The sequence below is a fragment of the Oxyura jamaicensis genome, chromosome 4, assembly GCF_011077185.1.
Source record: "Oxyura jamaicensis isolate SHBP4307 breed ruddy duck chromosome 4, BPBGC_Ojam_1.0, whole genome shotgun sequence".
In the NCBI taxonomy this organism is placed as follows: Eukaryota; Metazoa; Chordata; class Aves; order Anseriformes; family Anatidae; genus Oxyura; species Oxyura jamaicensis.
In genome coordinates, this window is record NC_048896.1 from 64,134,266 (window position 1) to 64,154,263 (window position 19,998).

The following is a 19,998-nucleotide window of genomic DNA, read 5'->3' on the forward strand; positions in this document are numbered from 1 at the left end:
AAAAAATCAAAGTTGATGATGTTGCTCGTCTACTTTGTGACATTTCCAGAGTTTGGATATTTTCTGGTAATCCATTTAACTTTGAAGTTAATTGGAATACTTCATGGCTGAAATGTAGAAAGCATATAATCGACCAGATGTTTTTTTTGTAAAGTTAGCGCGAAAGAACTGAAATAGAAGTACCATTTCTTTGTTGCTGTGTCATCAAGATGTGTCATTACCTTATCTTTCAAAAGGTTTAATATTGTTCCCAAACAACTTTAAGAGACTCTTCTTGTCATGCATAACCTCATTACATAAGAGCGAATACCATAAAATTCACTTAAGCAAGTATGAGCTTTAAAACTTTAACACATCACGACTGAGTAAGTGTTACTGTATTATACCCTCCAAACGTATCTTTCAATTTGACCCCTATGAAGGGGAAATATTACAATACTTTTCATTTCACATCTCCTATGCAGTTGTTTGGGGGATAATTTCTAGATTATCCATCGACAAAAGACTCCACAGGGAGCATTTTGCCATACTAAGTCCATATTTTAGAGTATTTATGAAAGGTGTACAATAGCTTATGAATGAACAACAACCTTGGAATTAATATTTGCTGAATTAATACATTCAGATTTCAGCCTGGTCAGTCTGACCCTTTCATATTTTTTTTTACAAAAATTAATTTACTCAGTCCAAATAATTGTGAATTCAAGTACATAACTGTTAAACATGGAGAATCAAAAATTAAGTATTGCTCCATATTTTGCTGTGCAAAGTTCCATCTATGCATAGATGGCCACAAGAAGAAATACTTTAAAATAGTACAAGGAATATTTCACTTTTAAAACTTGCTTTATTCACTCTTAATGCTGTCGCTCTTACTTCTTTCTTCACAGATTCACTTAGCTTAGAAGCATTCCATGATTAATGGGTTTGTTAGTTGATTAATAGAAAATGAAACTCCTAGCATCTCATATTTTCCACTTTACAAGAGTCCAACCGTTCCATAGATACTTTCCATTCTCAGTCTTGAGATCCTACAGATGTGGAATTAAAACTCCTTACACTATATGGGAATGCATCAAGGAACTGTACGTGTGTTTCACTTTACTGAGAAATTTCTCCATTACTTTAGCCACACTGAATGTGGGCATTTTGCCCAGAGGAATAACACTTGCTGTACCAATGCTTTTGTATGCCTAAATTCAGATAAAGCTTATCTGTAAAATCAAATAGAAGCTGTCAGCACTTGCAGATTATTTACTTTTCCAAATTCCTCTTCTGCTTAGGACAGTGAACAGAACTAAAAGGAACAAGAAATTCTTGAATGCAAAAGCAGTAATGCTTGTGTTGGAAGAGGTCTGGAACTAAAAGTTTTTTTTACAGTTCCAGCCCCCCTTGAAAAATATACTGCAAGAATCAAAGTCCCTGGTGCAGGACTTGGAGCTTTCTGGATGGGGAACCAGAAGTGTAATGTTAAGGACTCCCTTTCATCTGAACCCTGGCAGAGGCTATTCTTAAATGCTATTTCACTAGGAAAAACAATGTATATAACATATAGAATACAAAGGTACAAAGGTGGTTTGTTTGTTTGTTTGTTTGTTTGTTTTCCCCAAGGAAATATTTATCTTGATGCTCTGTTATTTGATTTAGGACAAAACACCATGATCTGCAGTTAAGGGATAGAAGGGGCATGGATGACTGATATGTTTGGAGGGGGGAAGGTACAGTGTTTTTGCTTTTTTCCCTTGTTGGAAATTAAATTAAAATGAACAGGTATATAATATTATCCTATTTGGAAGTGGAAGGTAACTGGTAATGCATGTCAAAGAAACTGGAAATACCAGTCTGCATGACTTTTGGCATTTCGCATAATGCATTTTAATTATGCCAACTTCCTTTTCTTTCTCCCCTCTATTTTGTGTCACTTACTCTGAGTATCTTGAGTGGAATTGGCTGATAGTTTATATTATGTCTGCAGTGGCTGGAGCTTGTGAACATATATTTACATAAACTTACTATGGGTTTGCTAGTTATAGTAAATCTGTTCCTCACTACTTTGCTTTTAAGGGAGATTCATTAGCAATGGGTGTGTTTTTTTCCATTCGTGTTCTTTCTGTCGCTTTTTTCCAGAAGATTTCTGTCTCCAGGAATTGGCATTGCTAACTAATTAGAAAAGATTTTTTTCTCTAGGGTTTTTGTTTACAGAAATACTCTACCATCAAATAGATGTTACCTGCGTTTATTATTATACCACCTGCTTAGAAGCAGAGGTTAACTGTTAACTCGGCTTTGTTAGAAAGAAGTGGCAAGTTTGACAAGTTCTACCACTCATTTTCAAATTAATCATACAGCTTACTAAAGCAGTTTTCAAGGAGTTGCAGAAGAAACCCTTATGCCATCTGCAGTGACATAATTTTTTATGTACGTCACCTTCTCCCCAGGCTAATGTAAGAAACCCCTAGCATAAACATGCGCTGTGTTGATTAACTGCCTTCATTTGGTGCCTTTGAATATGACTGTATTGTTCTTTTTGTTTTAGTGGCACTGTTGAGCACCATGGCAACAACTGATTGTGTATTTTACATTACTGTTACAATAGATACCAAAAAAACATGTGCTCCTTAGTAACAGACATCAAGATCATCAGCGTCTTAAGACTGAAGACATTGCCAGTGATGACTGGGCACACTGGCTCATGGGGAATTTCACAGAATCTAATAATTTGGGTAGTTTTTGTTTGCTTTATAGAGATGAGACTTTATAGAGGTGAGACTAGAGTTGTGTCATGGGAGAGGACAGTTGCTTCCATTATGATAACACAAATGGCAGACTCATCTTGTATTACTTCTGATTTTTTTTTAACTAATCCTTCTACTGCCCTTTGAGGTTAATCCCTATTTGCCCTGCTATGATTACTGTCAGTAAACAACTCCAAAGCCTTACATTCTCTGTCACAGAAATTGGTGAATTCTGCCTGGCAGACTGGACCATATCTTTGTGGGTCTCTTGAATTATTGGATTGTTTCTTCAAAGGATTTGGAGCTTCCTTGACATTTCTTTTCTGAGCTGTAAGAATATAATTGTACTGGTTGTTAAGCATGTGCTACTACTATAAATAGTTAGTGGATTATAGGTGAAGGTAAGAGCTGGGTATGCCTGTGCTGAAGTCCATTGTCTCAACAGCCTTGGGCAATTCTTGTGACCTTTCATTGTCTCATTTTCTTGCATTTGTAAAATGAGACAATGACATCAGTCCACACCATGGCATTGAGGTCAGGGGTAATTAGCTAGTATCTGTGTAGTAGTTATTAAACAGTGCAGCGCAAATAACTTACGTCTCTTCTTATTTATCTCAGACTGAAGTTTGGCATTTGAATTCCAATTCTGCTGCAACATATACGTGGGCCAGCTAGAAATTACATCATTTGGCATTTAGTGTCCAGACTGATTTCCTCAAACTCTACCATATCTTCCGTATTGAAATAGAGGCCTTGTCAGGGAGAGAATAGAGTATATTAGCTTTATGTGGATTGTGTACCATTGCCCTCTGTTGGACAGCACTAGACTTTGTTCAAGTGCTTATCTTGCTGTTTGGGGCTTGAAAGATGGACAGTGAAAGAATACACAAAACATTTGCTCAGGATTTTCAATGATTTTTGAGAAGGGTAATTGCTTTGTCGGTGCTTGTGCATGTTAGCATCTTCCCCTTCCACAGTCATTAACAAAGATTAGATTTCACTGTAAATAAAGATTTGCAAATAACTTTACATATCACTGCTCATGGATACTGATTTAGCAATTGTCCCTATCTGATTTTTGTGTCAGACTCATCTGTGTCTTCATCAGCTAAAGAAACAGAAACAGCTGTAGCCAATCCCAACCAAACAGCACAGCTCAAGTTTTGGAAAGATTGAGAGATGAAAAATGTGACAATATTTTATAAGTAATGTTGAAGTATTTAGTGACAGAATAACTATTTTAGTAGAAAATAAATGAAATTCACTAGCCAGTTCATTTATTGCAGCTAAGTACAGGTGTATATAGGGTCATCACATTCGTGAATGTCTACAACATGCTAGTCTACTTACCTATTTTATAAAAGAGGATAAAAAATAAATACAATCTCTTGGATTTTATTTTCCTATTGTCATGGATTGGTCAGGTCATGAAGTCTCCAGTGGCACAAGAAGACATCATGGAATAGCAAGTCTCTTTAGAGTACTGCTTAGCATTATTGCCTGCTAACCCATCACAGCTCTGTTTTCTTGTACTCACCCAGCTGTCTTTCTGTTTGGGCTAGACATTGGATGATGTCTTTTGCTAAGGGTTTGCACAGGGCCATGTGTCTGCGCAGGAACCGGAGTCAGGTGTCATAGATTGCACCAATCCCTAAAAATGCAGAGGGGAAATGCGAGCATAGGAAGCTACCACATCCATGTCCTACAGTCCCAGTATCTTTCTGCTTCCCTGTAATACATGATTTCTTGCATTTTTTTCCCTCTTGGTCTCTACCTGTCTCAGACCTTCTGTGCTGTGAGCATTCTGTGTAGTTATAGGTGAGTGTACGTTACAGTGCACCACCTTTTTTAGCTTAAATGCTTTCTCAGGAAGTATATATACTTTGTCAAAAAATATAATGCATCTCATGCACACTATAGTGTCTGAAAGAGAGATTGTGAATAATGTAAATGATTAAAAATGGGATAAAGTAATAAATACCAAAGTAAGACACAAACAGTCAAATCAATATCTGGGAAAAAGAAGTTACGTTGTGCCTTGGAAATGCCCTTAATCCTCCCTTACTGTAGTTGTGAACTGAATCACTTTCATGATCTCCATCCACTGGTGCAGTTTATGGCAGAGAAATAGAAATTATTATAAAGGTCACAATGAAGAATAAAGCTATTTTGCTACTGTTTGAATGTTATCCATCCAAACATCTACTAGCCACCATCCAAGCCCGTACTTATATTGCCGTTTATTTAAAGTTAAATACAGAGGAGTCATATCTAACTGCAGTAATATGCACCCAAAATACAGTGATCTGTATATAATTCTGCCAGGGCAAATAGTAGCTTATTAAAACTCAGAAAGGGATGACTTTTTAATGATCAGTTCCTCTGAGAAACCTCTGTGTCAATTTTGAAAAAGTATCTGCCTAAAGCGCAAGAACTTTCTGGCTACCAAAATAACAGCAAACATCTCTTCACTGTCCTTGCGTGGGTTATCTGTTTTGTTGCTTGTTCTCAGCACAAGCAGAGAACTATCCGATCTGACCTCTACAAACCTAGATAAGTTTGGAGTGACATAACTGTGTGTCCAGGGTCCTGGGGCTTTGTTACTCATGCTAGATCAAGTCTGGCTAGATGAGGAGCATATTCAGGTTTCAGCCTTTGGTAAAAACCATTTACATGCCAAATATTTCACAATATTTGTACTGAAGAGGTACCTGTACATGTTGAAAGAGATAGATTTATAATCACCTATCTTCCAGCACTCTCTACACCATCAAAAGCTCTTTGATTCTCATCTGTCCAAATAGCCTGTAGAATTAGCATCCAGTCCACCTATTTTATACATGTATTTGTGGATGAATTGAAATGCTTTTTAGGAATTCCTTGCCACATTGATCACACAGGGGACCAAGGCAATTTAGTCTTCAGGCTGAACAAAGACCCAGGTGAGGAAACTATCCATATTTCTGTACATTGGAAGTAGAGCAAGTTCCTAACTTGATATTAGAAAAGCTGGTTAATGCCCCTTTCTATTTTGTCAGTCACATTTTTTAAAACAACTGGCTTCAAAATACTGCAGAACTGCTGACATCAGTTACTGGTAATGGATTGATGACCTGTTTTACTTTGTGGTCCTGCACGTTTCTCTGTGAGATAAAATTCTCATGCTGCTGACATCAGTGGTAAAGTAGTAAAGATTCCATAGTCTTAGCTGGGATCAGTCTTTTTCCATGTGGTTGAAGGATTTTTTTGTTGCCTTATGTCCTGTTTTTGATGTTTCTTTCAACTGCATTCTTTCTCAGGGCATACTTACTCAGTAGGTAGATTTATCCACCTCTACACTGATCTTATTTTATTTGGGTATCACACGGATAGTGTCTTGGAGTTTTAAGTTGTTAGAGGAAGTAAAGAATGGTGGAGAATGCCACAGGAAGAGCGGAGGAATTTTTAAACTTTCACCTAAGATGTGAAATGATGTGGAACCATAGAGGATAATTTATTGGAAACTAGAAAAGTTGCCTATTTGTTTCTCACTGAAAAAAAAAAAAAAAAAAAAAAAAAAAAAAAAAAAAACATCAGAGAGTATTCACTTCTGCACACAAGTAATTCAGCACTGAGCTTCAGTTTCAGCTCTGCATTCCAATATGCAAACTATGTGATAGCCCACAGATTGTGTTTAACTGTATATATTAACTGTTGTGAATAGGCCTGGAAATCAGAGTAGCTGATCAGCACCTGAGCAAATAGACCAGCTTAACCCCTGCAATTCCATTCTTTACCCTTGATCTATATTGCTGCTGATTCTCTTTTGTTAAAGGTGTGCAGATGAATGGAGACAGGGAGGCTGATTTCCTCCACCTGGCTGCTGCTGTACAGGCAGGGTGGAGCTCTCGGAAGGAAAGAGGAGTTTCTTTCCTCCACCCATCACTCGAGGAGCAGGCAGAAAGAGAGTGAGGCTAAGCCACACTAACAGCAGGTAACAACTGAAGGGAACATAAGCTAACATAGAGCATGAACCTTGTCTTAATTTAGGGACACTTTTCCTCTAGTTCAGCTCACTATGGCCAGACCAGGCCAATGCCAAAGCCAGTGGTAGTGTCAGAAATAGGGGAGTATATGGAGAGTGACATGAGCAGAGCAGCAGTATTTTCCTCTCTGAGACTGGTTGCTATCTGTTGAGTGTAGCTCTAAAATCAAACAACACTCCAAAAAACAAAGCAAGAATGGAGACTGCTGCTTAAGCACACAGCAGATGATTACTGAGAAGCTAAAAAGGGAAAGAACCAAAAGTAACTAAAGGAAAGACATTCTTGTGGACTGAGAACCCACCTAAAGAAAAGGAGGGATTCTGCAGTGGGTCTTATTTATGCACTTTTTAGGGTTAATCTGTCTCAAACTGACTTCCTTGTGCAAAATATTAGGCCTAATTTGTGAAATTCATATTTCTATAAATGTTCAAAGCTCTTCCAGCATTTTTGGTGGTCTTTTGCTAGGGGAAAGATGCTAGCAGATACAGTTCACATGCTTCCATCCCTAGTTGCTACACAAGTGATACATAGCATCACTTTTTTTCTTTTTTAAGCTATTGCAAATTGCTGAAGTCAAGGGAGTTGCATTAAACGTTGAAAACCCTTTGTACAGTTAGCTATTAAAATGCTACATTCAAGCTTTATTAGTTTCCCAAATTTTACATGCATCAATCATTTTTTGAGGGCATAATGCTGCTTGTTTTACCAATGCAAAAACTGATTTGTGATTATTCAGGACTATTCACATAAATAGTGGAAATCTGATCTGACTTTTCACAGCTAGATGGTGAGCGTTTATATCATGCAGAACTGTTCACTGAATAGTCTGAACAGTGTCAAGACTGGCCTCATAATTTATTCTGAATATTTATTTTTAAATAGCATGGTTCAATTAAGAATAAACAACAAGAAAATGCAGCAATACAGTCATTCTGAGCAAACCTACAGGGAAAAAACGGAGGTTTAGATGCATGTAAGGTAGACAAATAATTATAGTGAACAGATGTTAGTTGCAGGTTTTTACTGTGGGGATAAAAACATTCAAACAATAAAAACTGCTCTGGCCATATTATTTCACCTGGGTAGACTGTGCTTCACTCCATTTCCTTCCTCTGCTTATTTAGTATGAAAATGAAATTCTACCGAATGTGACATGCTGCCATTTGACCTGATGTTGATTTAAGCTTCTAGAAGCTCATAACAGCACGAGGTCACAGACAGGCAAAGTCAGTGAATCTAAAAATGGTGCAGAATAAAAGAGATTAGGCTTTACTTGGGTTCAGATTATTTAAAACAAACAGACAAGAATTTAGAGAAAACAAAATTGTGTTTCTCATCTGGTTGGTCAAATCACTTTATTAAATGATACAATTTACATCTCTGGCATGCACTCTCAAATAAAGTGTCCTTTGCAGTGAACAAAAAGCCTTTAGAAGTGAAAAGCCTTTTATAAAGATAATACAGTCTTTTGCTACTAGGCAGAAATGCAATGTGAATAGATATTTGGTTGTGTTAAAGCAAACCAAACTGAAAACAAACTATGAACAAGAGTTGTGAACATCATCATCTAGCATAACTAAAGAATCTAAATTTTCAGTTATATTGTGTATTCAAATCCTTTGCATTTTGACAGAGACACCTCTGAGGGTGAATAGGAAAACTGCATTTAAAATATCAAAACTTTTTGTCCCTATTTATTGAGCAGATCTGTGCATTCAAAACCAAATGTAAGAAATACTTGTATTAATATAGTCAGAACTCACACACAACAGTCACAACTATATGATAGAAAGATGCTCTGCTAGTGGAGGAATGGGGTGAAGAACAAAGTGAAAGATGCTGTGTGATTCTTCATAAAGCTCTGTATGCATTAACATTTCATTTAGTAGTCTGGGCCTGCTGCTTCCATTGAAATCAGTTCTTTGTCTCAATCTGGTTTTAGCCTGATTTCCTTTGTAAACAAGGCTACGTGACCTGTCTGCACGCTTGTATTCATGTCTGCCTTTCCATTAATGCTTCTGAAAATGTTTGTTTTGTTTCCATGTTGCAGTGGAATAGATCTCGGAGGCAATCCATTGCCCCCAGACTCTGTAAAACTAGGCAGTTGAGTGGAGGATAGGTACACTATCAGTGTCACTCTTGAGAGAAATTCTGCAGGGTGAACTTGTCCCATATCAGACATAAGCGAATCCATATGGGAAAGAGAACTACTAATTCCTCGGCAGTAGGAAACAAAATCTGTAGTAGATCATGTTAAACACCCAAGTTAATCTATGATAAGATACAAATCCATAGGAAACTCAGCGTTGTTAATTCTCATGTTCACAGAAGTACTTACTGATGAATCCCTTCTTATCAAGAGAAGAAAATTATCAGGCTACATTTTCTTTTTTTCTTGAGATATTGAAGGTCAGTGATTCTGTCTGAAGCTCTCTGATTCTGCTTTGCTTACATGTTTAGTGCATATTTGGGATTTTTTTTAGAGCTTGGTTCTAAAGTATGATTTCCCACATTGATTGCTGTGTGATCACAGCATTAAATATTTCTTAATATCACTTTATATCTTTTTTTTTGAAATATCGAAATTTAGAAATTCTTACCAGAATTTTTAATTGCATGAACCTTAAAATTAAGCACACCTTTCCTTCCATTAGACATAGGATATTAGAATTCATAATGTTAGTTTCAATGAGAATTCAACAGCTATGCACTTGATTCTGAGAATTAAAATAATTGCATTTGGTAAACATATGTCTCACTGTTCTCTAGTTCTCTAGTTTAACAGTGTAAAGGATTAAGTTGAAAACAGAAACCTAAACTTGACTTGGATACAGGGAATCATTTTATTATTGTAATACAGACCACACTTCAGCAGAATATGTAAGCATTATATAGTTTTCAGAATGTAGTCCTTCTGTGAAATACATGTACACTAGCATTAATTAACTACTTAAGGCTTTGATGAGTTAGAATTATAAAGCATTACTGCTAAATCACAGTTATACTGAAAACAGGTGAAAACTTGACATGTATTTCCAGGGAAGTAGGCCTGGATCCGAACTTAGGCCCTTAAGGCTAATGGGACTACCACAGGCCTATTGGTTTCAGTGGCAATATTCCCAGTGGTGTCAAAAAAGGACATTATGGGGCCCTGCAGAGAAAAATGTAATTTTTTTTCCTTGTCAAGAAAATTTAATCTGATTATGCGAGTGTACGACTCTAAGGTGCAAAGCTCATTTTCAGACATACCGTGGCGGCCTTGTTTGTATATTTTTTCTAAATCATCTTTTCTTTACAAATTCAGAATTTCATAAATTTCTTTCACAATAAATTTGTAAGGTGCAATAGCAATATGATACTAATTTAAAGGTTTACAACTCCCATGTCTTCATTTCTTCAGTGGTCAAAAGGACTGGTTGATTACAAAGAGATTTGTGTTTGACTAGAGAATTACTGCCAACTTAAACTCATTAAAGGTATATTTCATGTGATTAGTTGCTCCTATAGGAAGTTCCAGCTCAGATGAATTTGGTTTACTCTTCTTGTTTCTTTTATACCAATTATATTTTATAATTGTTATAACTGAAAACTGTTTGCAGATGGGAATGTAATATGTTCTTTCTCATATACTTGCTTCAGTTCTTTCTAATCTAACCACTTTATGCAGAGTTGACAATCTTAATGAAAATGATGCTTAGCAGTGTTTCTAGTGTTTCTGCAGTAATTTTAGTTTGCAGTGCTTGACAGATCCTTGAAGAATGCCCCACAAAACGAGGAGGATGCAGAGCACTTTGTAAAGCTTGGGGTATGCATTTAATGCCTTAACAACATCTAAACTACCCAATAAGCTTGCAATATGTATATTTTAGACACATATTTCTGTTGCTTCAATAAGCTAAAAATTCAAGATATGTATCACCAGCAACAATTATTTAGCATCTCTTCAGATCCATCAAGATAATTCAATTGTAACCAACTGTTCAAATATTTGCTACTCATACTAGACTCATACCATGTAACACATATCATAAACCCACTTTCACATACCACCTTCTACATAGAACAGGTATTATGCTTGATGAACAACTTATTTATGTCTTCTGAACTGAGAATACAAATCAAAAGCCTTCTAAACATTGAGCTACCTACATAAGAAGAACAACTGCCCAGCCAAAGTACTAGATAACTGTAGCAGTACATGTTCAGCAAGTAGTGCATTTCACAGAGAAATAAAGGCTGTTCCAGCCTCAGTCTTGTTTGATAGTTTATTACAAAATCAGCTTGCAATCCAGTTTAAATACAATCTAAATACTTTCTTCATCCCTTTTGTTGTTCAAATATCATGGTACTGGTCTCTATTAACAATGCCGTTCTTCCTGTTGTGTTCAGATTATGCAATTAATTATAATATGCAAAACTTCATTGAAACTGTCATGAAATCCATCTGAAATGTATGACTGCATGAGATTAAAGTATATCTACTTGTTGTAGAGATTCATGTACCATGACCACAGACCTATTTTATATGTTACCATGGTATAATTATTCACTGATTTCCTTTCCTAGCTTTTTTTTAAATGCAGTAAAGAAAACATAGGGCCAATAAACCAGTGATTCCCAATCTTCCATTTCCACTGGAACTTTCTCAGGTCTGGTTGTATCTAGTACCCTGAAACTCAGGTGTCTAGCATATCCAGAAAACCTACAAGACCTTGCCAAATACTTCTAGCCTTTAAAATGCCCTTATTTTCCTTTTTTTTTTTTTTTCTTTTTTTCACATTATCTTAACCGCAAACAGTTGTGCTGTCTCCATCTAAATCCTTTCTGTATTTCTGTATTGAGCACATGGTTGCCCACCTTCATCCCCACCCCCAAGAAATGTGTAATTTTGCCCTTTTGCAAACAAAACTATCTTAGGTTAGGTGTAAAACTGAGTCTATTCTAGCAGCTGTTAGCCTTGCAGTCATATGAAAACTGTGCTCCATTCAATTTTGCCTCCTCGTTTCTTTAGTTCAGAGATGGTGAGGCTGGCAAGAAGCTTTCCTTCTCCAACTCAAATCTAAGGCCTGTAAAGCTGGAAGAAGGGAGAATATGCCAGGCCCTTCTGCTGTTCATGTTGGACGCCTCCATCCCCGTGGCTGTGGATTGTAGTTTGAATCAGCTGTTGACACGCCATAGTCAGACCTGGAATCCATGGACATTATATCAGGATCTGTTCGGGACCGTTGGCTGTAGTAAGCATACTGCAACTGAGAGCCACCCTGCATGGTGGCATTCTGGACAGACAGGGAGCTTTTTTGGGGTGATAGAATACCCGACTGCTTCCCTCCTAATAAAGCTACGCTACCACTTGGAGCTGGAGGCTCATAAGAAACTTTTTGTTTCCATTCATCTGGTGGCTCAGGAAGTGTTTTCCTGCGAGCAGCTGATACTACATTAGCAGCAATGGATTCCTGCATACTTTGGGGCCCAAAAGCTTCATCCACTAGGCCAAGAGGGGATTTTGCTGCTGCTTCCCAGGGAGTCGGTCTCTTGCCAGGCCTGTCAGCTGCTGTATCTGGCTTGCTGAAGTAGTCAGGGGCAGGCTGAAATATAAGAGGAGAAGTAGGAGATATGGCTCGAGAAACGAATGCAGAAGGTCTCCCAGGAAGTGATAATGAACGTCCACTGCTTCTTTCCTAGGAAAACAAAACACCAAATATAGCTGCAGTCATTAACTAATAAAAACATAAGCCCCTTCTCTTCACTTCCAAACTGGAACAACAAACCCTGAAAGCACATGATATCCTGGCAGTTCCATTATATATATGGGTACTTTTTAATAATTAAGTGGAAAGAGATGAAGTATTAAAAAGCGTGCAGAGGAAGAAGCAGGAAGAAAGGCAGGGCAAACTGATTTTTTTGAGGAAAGTCAATAAACCAAAGGCAGGATTTTGTTACTGAAAAGGTACAATTACATTAACAACTGTACAGCTTTTCTTCCATCTCCCCTGCTTAGCTAGTATGTCTTGTTAAGAAAAGACCATTCTTAATAATGAAAAAGGAAGTCATGTTGCAACAGTTCTCTCTGTGTTTACAAGATTCCCTTGAACATGCAGGCACAGTCTAATTTATTTGATTACAGGCTCTGTCTGGGACATCTGTCCAAGAACATATCTTTGGCAATCTCCTTTTAAGAAAGGAATTTCTTATTCTAAAATTATTGGACTTTGAATGAGAAGGGGTCAAAAATTAACATGCAAAATTAAAAACATTAATGTAATCATTTCCTTAATACCCTTGCAGGATGCTACTTAACCTGGCTTCTTTATAAGGCAGTGCCCTCAAAATTTCAGAACATTCTGACCCATTTATAGGAGCAATCCATTCATATTTGACAAATCCTAATCTTCTTAGTAATGCAGCACTTTGAAACAGAAACTCTGTTTGTGAGAAGGTTCTGCCCACAACAGTCTTCATTTGGCATACAAAACACATACAGCCTTTTCCCCAAACCAGACATGTTCCTTGTATTAGACAAATCACATTGTTCTTATTGAGAAGTGTCCATGCATGTGGTTCGTAAACTAATTGATTTACACCCACTGATTCATATCCTGAAGTTTAAATGCCTTCAGCTCTGAAATCCTGTGTGAAATTCCGGGCTCTGTTGCCAAAGGCTGTGCTAAGATTTCATTCAAATGACATTGGCCTGTGTTACTTTTCCTAATTAGCTTCCAAAACTTTGAATACTGTGAACGTGATCGAGATACCAGTCAATAACTATATGATTATACAGGCAATAGCTAGTCCTGCAAAGATTCACACAGAAACATCATGTTTTACAGTTTTTTTCCATCACGAGATCTTGACACACTGAAGAAACTGAAATGACCTTTATTTCACACAGGCTTTTATGTTATGTTTTAATATCAGCCTTGTAAATGAGAGATGAAAACTGAGGAAAAGACTACGGATTACATTATTTTCAGCCAGTCTGGTGTTGCACAGTCTGAATCTGTTGAGTGTGCAGAGACACAAAGAGGTTATGTAATGAGAGACCTGACAAGATTCACGAGTGATGCTTTACAACAGGACTATTGTCTCACCACTTAGCTACAACCAGCTATTCCCAATGTGCAGTTCCAGAGAGGAAATTCCCCAACATTACTAATCTGACCCCCACACACTTCTGTCAAATTTGACAAATGAGCACAATTAATTTTTTAGAGTCTTCACTTATACCATGAGATTGTCAAGCATTAAAGACGTGGCTTACCAGATCGCCACATATAGACAGGTCCCATCAGGGTTCTTTAAGCTGGTAGCATATAAAAAACAAAAGTGATCCATTTGGAAGGTAAATGAATGTGAGAGTATACAGAACTTTCCTTTTCCACATAGATGAAGCGATACGCCATCAAGAATGGATTAAACCTTCTCCACGTCTTCACCTAACAAGAGTGTTTCTTCTCACCTAGAAAATAAGAGTCCAGATAACAGATCATGCCTGAGGACAAGAAGTGGCAGACCCAGATAGGCCTGTCAGAAAAATTATCTTTCCTCTCATGTATTTCAGTTTCTTTCTTCATTGATTCCACAGAAAACAGCTTCTTCAGCATGTCTAATTACTGTATTTTGTTTAAATTGTCAGTAACAATAATGTTTTGAAAGGTGTGAAATCAAAGCAAGTATGCAAAATGAGATGCAGTTTCCATTAGAAAGTAATGTAGCAGTTTCTTCTAATGAAACTTAAAAGAGGATGTACAGAGGGATGAAAATGTTGATCAAACAGGTTCAGCTAGCTGTGCTAACCTGTGTAGGTTACCTGTGTAGCTGTGCTAATCTACCTGTGCAAACTGCTCTCAGGATGGTTCAAGATCATGGGCTGTGCTGAACAGAAAAACCTCCTTTTAATGGAGATTCCAGTTCTGAGCCCTGTCAGTACTTTGTAGGATTACAGAGATGTAGAGAGAAATTATACTGTTGAAGGAACTGTTACATACAATGGCAGATATTTCAAGACAGTCAGATGAAACACTCTCTTTAGTCTGTCACGTTTAGAGAAAACCTCCAGAGTCCATCAAGTTGCAGAGGTACCTTTTTGGCCTAACCATCAGTAATACAGCAGGAGCTGATTTTCTTTGACAGAATTTGATCAGAGAGCAATGAGTTAGGAAAAGTATTTCAGTACTATGTCAAATAAAATGTGCTGTTCTATTATGTTATGAAGACAGGAGCTTGTAAAAGCAGCAATATAGTATAGCCAAATAAAATGTTCACATTGTGGTGAGTTCTACAGTTTCTTAGTATGAGTGGTATATCAGATTCAACATAAAATCAAGATAATTAATGGAAAATAAGATACTATTCTGTGATGCTGGAAACTATTCCAGGGAGAGCTTTGTTATTATATAAGGCAAATAAAGGGAACTTGCAGAGAAGAACTAAAATGACCTCCTAGAAAAACTCTCTGCATGAATCAGTCAATACAGTATAAAGGAATTGGCACAGTTTTGACAGCTAGATTCAGGGAAGAGTGTTTTACTGTCTTGATAATCTCTTTTGTCCTTAATTTGTAAGACGTCAATGAACAAGTGCTTGTACTTCAAGTCATATCTATCCATAGTGCCTGTAATGTCATGCAGATTATAAGTTGAGTATGTAAGGGTTGTTGCAGAAAAAGCAGAATCTTGAATACTGATAATCTGGAGAATATTATTTTATCTTTTGAGTTGCTCTGTATTGAAAAAAAAAAACAAGTAATGTGAAATACTTCAGACGTGGAAAATTTTAGTCTCATAGGAAATACAAATCTTTTCTCCTTTTAGTTCTGAGATTCTTAGCTTTTGTGCAGTGTGGTTCTGCATTTGACTAGAATGCTGGAAAGATGCAGTCTGAAAACTGGAACATCAGTGGTGTTTTGAGAATGAGGTTGGCTATACTAAAATTACTTGAACTCATTTTTTATTTCATTTTTAACTTTAGTTAGGCTCTCAGGGATAAAATGACTACGTAAGAATCCAAGTAGTTCACACCCTCTCAAGAGATGAAGAACGTTTCATTACATAAAGATGGCTTTCCTTTGCTACAAAAGGGATTTACCCAGTGATCGATCACTCTACAAGATGAAATTGTCTGTGATAGATTTTTCCAATCAAATTCAATTTAGACTTCCAGGTAATTTGGAGCAACTGTTACAATTTACAGTGAGATATTGTGCCAATTAATCTGGAAAAATGTGTTTCCTTAAAAGTTGATAAGTATTCTCTTTTTCTACTCAGAACCCAAGAATAGTTATTTCAGGTCTTGTCCATTTTGCTAAATGACTATTTGCATATGTCACTGCTGTCAGTTTGCCAGAGTAACCTATGCATTTTTTCATTGGTCTCCTGGATCTCACATAATCCTGTTAATTTCTGGACTTCATCTTCATAGCTATCATCAGAGAGATTTAGTTCTGATAGAAAAACAGAGCAAGTTACCCAAAGACTTGTTTCTCTTGCCCCAGTGGACAGCTTTGTTACGTGCTAAGTACCTTGAAGGGAGACTAGATACATAGGATAGAGTGGACCCATTCAGTAAAATCTTTATCACTGAAGATAATCAGTGATTACTTCATTCTGGATGGTTGTTCAACCCCTATTTAAATCACAGCAACAAAGTTTGCGCTGCAAGGTCAAACTGATGACCTATGGTACTGTCAGATGGATGATTCTCATCTGTAGGCAGTCCTTTAGCATACTTGGTCCTGTTTTGGTATTCCTGAACCAGTCAAATTCTTCTCCTTTCCCACTTGGTAGCTTGTATTTAGATACAGTTCTGATATTAGGCTGCTTTTTAACTCTAAAATGGCTGTGAAACTGGATATCCATTTCTTCTACATTTTGTAAAATAAGGATTAATCTCTACTTCTCTGAATGAAGGATTAAACAATATGAGTTTTTAACAGTTCTTTTTCAGATAGTGAAAGAACAAAATCTGTAAGAGAAAATAGCGTTCCAGATGATTTACCTGGAAAATGTCTGAAGTAAGTGGGAAGCACTTTGCCCATTCTGTAATGGTCAGAAGGAATTGGAAGAAAAAGTTGAGAGAGACTCCCACTTTCTGAGATAGTACCAACCTCCAGTTGTAGTGTTGTGTCTGGCTCTCTGGCTTTTGATGGGGAGAAAAAGTGGACCAATAATTTTTGAAGGAAGAGAGTCTTATTGGAAGGAGCTGACTAAATTCTCTACCCCTCCTAAATAGAAGAAATCATAACTATGCTGAAGATGGGCAGAAGGGCAGAAGAGGGTTTGAAGACTCTGGGGTTCCAAGAAGATGAAAATACGTTCAGCTAAAATGAGCCTTAGTTATTTTAAATTACAACATTCCTAAAATACATAGCAGTCATCATTATCTCCATTCCAGTAAGCTCAGAGAGAGCAAAACAATATTTTATATTAATTTTATCTTCAATATATCTAGGAAAATTAAATATCAGTTTGGGCCTGAAACAATTCTGTTGAGCTTTGTAAAGTGGCTGCAGCTCGAAGCACTTATAACCCTTTGGATTCAGGAGGATATATTTCTAATTTTCTTGTCTCTTTTACAGAAAATTACAGAATTTCTTTCATCACCCTTGAAAGAAATATAGCAAATGCATCAATTAAGTTCACTGTGCCACAATGCCTCAGTGTTTCCCGTAAGAGGGAGGAATTTAGTCTCTAAGTCTACTCACTACTAAGATTCCTATGGTAGTATCTATTGTAATACAAGTAGTCTAATAGCAGCCTGCACAGCAGATTCTTCTGCACTTACCTAAATAATTATATAGACATTACATAGTGACATACTATTGGAATAATTTATTTAGTTCAGAATTAGAATATTTCTACCTACTTTGACTTTATTCTAAAACTGAATAATCTTTGACTTCAGAATATTTATCTCCACATTTTTTCAGACTTTGTGGTAAATAGGTTTTATGCATTTGTAGAAAAGCATGTTTTTCTAAAATACAAGTGTGTCTCAAATGTAGGAACTGAGATATGATTAATATTGCCTTGTTGTCGTCGTGTTTAATTTTCATTGTCGGTAGTGGTGTTCCTACACTGAAAGCCTAGGTCTGAACATTTCTAAATACATAGAAGATCTGCTTTTAATATTCATAGACTAGTTTTTATGAGAACTGTGGTGTTCAGCCCCTTTGACATAACAAACAAAATGTGGAATTAAGGCAACATTTAATCACTGCAATTCATCATTCATTTAGTGGACAAGAGCAGCCAGGCATACTGATACTTTCAATTACTTTCCCTTCCTATTTAATTCTTGTAGATAGATCTTTTGACATGAGTGCACTAAAAGGAGTGCACAAACCCCTGATCATAAGTAAGACAGTGGGAAATACAAAGTGCAAATGGAGAATGATTATTCTACCCCCATCTCCATTAAGCTATAAGAAAATCTCAAGCAGAATGTTAGAGATCTTCCATTCTTCTGCCCAGTGATCAGAATTAGGAAGGAAATTTCCCCAGAGAAGGGAAAGAAAAGTGATGTGCTACCAGAATTATTAAATTGTCACACATTGTATTACTGTACTGTTTTTGTAAAACATTAATTACAGTACTGTACCAGCATTCAAAGTGCTGCAAAACAAAACAGAACCCTATTCAGTGATTAATTTATGTTTTTCCATTGCCTAACATGAACCTTTTCAGAGGGAAAGGTCTTTTCTAAAATAGCTGTAAAAGGGGAAGTGATTCTTAGATGTCAAGAAAAGGAAAGGCAGTTCAGAGCTGTCCATTGCAATCACAGAACCCTAACAACACCTACTGACTGAAAGGTGTCTGTGCAAACAGATTACACTTCATTTTAGGTTAACATTGATTTAAAAAATACAAACTGTTTATAAACTGGTCAGTGAAGCACACATTTATTGTACCACAAGTGCATTTTGTACTTATGATCTGTGTATTAATAGCTAGAACTAAAACAAATATAATATTACTCCCCAAAATAACTTCTTCAGTATAAGTAAATGAAATGAACACAGTACTTATGAAAATTCTGTGTACACATACATTTTTTTTTTTTGCATTGTAAGTGGAAAGAGTGTGAATGTGTACCTCTGATTCCGTAATACTCAAAACCTGTCATTTGGAACTTAATGATTTTTCATATTTCTTGATAATTATGAAAAGCTGAAAGACAAAATTGCAATATTTGCTTTCATAACACAGTGTGAATATAAATGTCAAAAGTTAGAAAGATCTTTTTCATTTTACAGACGAAATGGGAATGCAAAATGCTACTTAGTGAAATGATTTCACACTAACTTTTTCTGTCTCAGGTGGCGCGTCTCCTTAGTAAGGGAAAACTGTTCATATGCTTACCTGCTGAAACTGCCTTTTCACCAGTTAAGGGGGCATAGATTAAAAATCCCTATTTATTGCTCATATATTATAAAGTTCATATATTAAAAAGCTCTAGAAGTAGCCTGGGCTCTTAATATTCCATGTCTCAGTGAAACTCTGCAACACAGACTCTCATCTGGTTGAGTCGCTTTAAAAAAATGATTTAAGTTTCTAAGTCATTATGGCATTTTTATTTTTGTCTTTTCATTTTAGTCACGGGCCTTAATCAAATATCAAAGCAGGTTCAAATCAGAGTAAACATTAGCATCTGGCTAATGTTTATACCAAAAGGGAACAAAGGAAAAGGAAGCGGTTAAAACAATTGGACTACTGCAAAATATGACTCTGTCTTTATAAAAAGCTCAGTGATACATTTGTCATTTTGCTTTCTATCAGTTTGTAATTGCTACTTCAGTTAGAGATCAAACTATTGAGAAAATGGTAGGACAAAATAAATAATACCTGATTTTTATATATTTTTATTTTTATATCTCTTTCAAATCTTTCATTCAATTTTTTTTAAACAGAAAATCATTTCAGATTTTAAATCTGACTCATATATAGAAAGAAGCCATGTTGATTATGTTATCGTAGCTTTTTTTTTGTCTGAAACCAGTTACAATTTAAACATTAAATAATGACAAAAAAAATCTCTCCAAAATGCTGCCAGCTCTGGAGTAAATACTGCAGCTACTTTACAATATAACTACCAAAAATTTTGAAGTAAAATTTAAAATGCGGAAAAAAAAATTATAGCAGGCAAAAGGAAACTTGTAAAATTGGACTGCATCATTTTTGTCTGTGGGGATATTAATGGTTGGAGAGACAGGGAGTCTTACCTGTCTGTAACAATTAAAGCCT

At 36.4% G+C, this 19,998-nt stretch overlaps 1 protein-coding gene across 1 annotated transcript in view; it reads right to left on the reverse strand.

Annotated features, from left to right (window-relative positions):
• Nucleotides 1-8,098: 8,098 nt before the first annotated feature.
• Nucleotides 8,099-19,998, reverse strand: part of SYNPO2 (synaptopodin 2) — a 91,965-nt gene continuing 80,065 nt past the window's right edge. Inside the window, exon 5 of the mRNA XM_035326330.1 lies at nucleotides 8,099-12,438. Within this exon, the coding sequence (XP_035182221.1) occupies nucleotides 11,872-12,438 (567 nt within the window). The 3' untranslated portion in view covers nucleotides 8,099-11,871. The remainder of the gene's footprint in view (nucleotides 12,439-19,998) is intronic.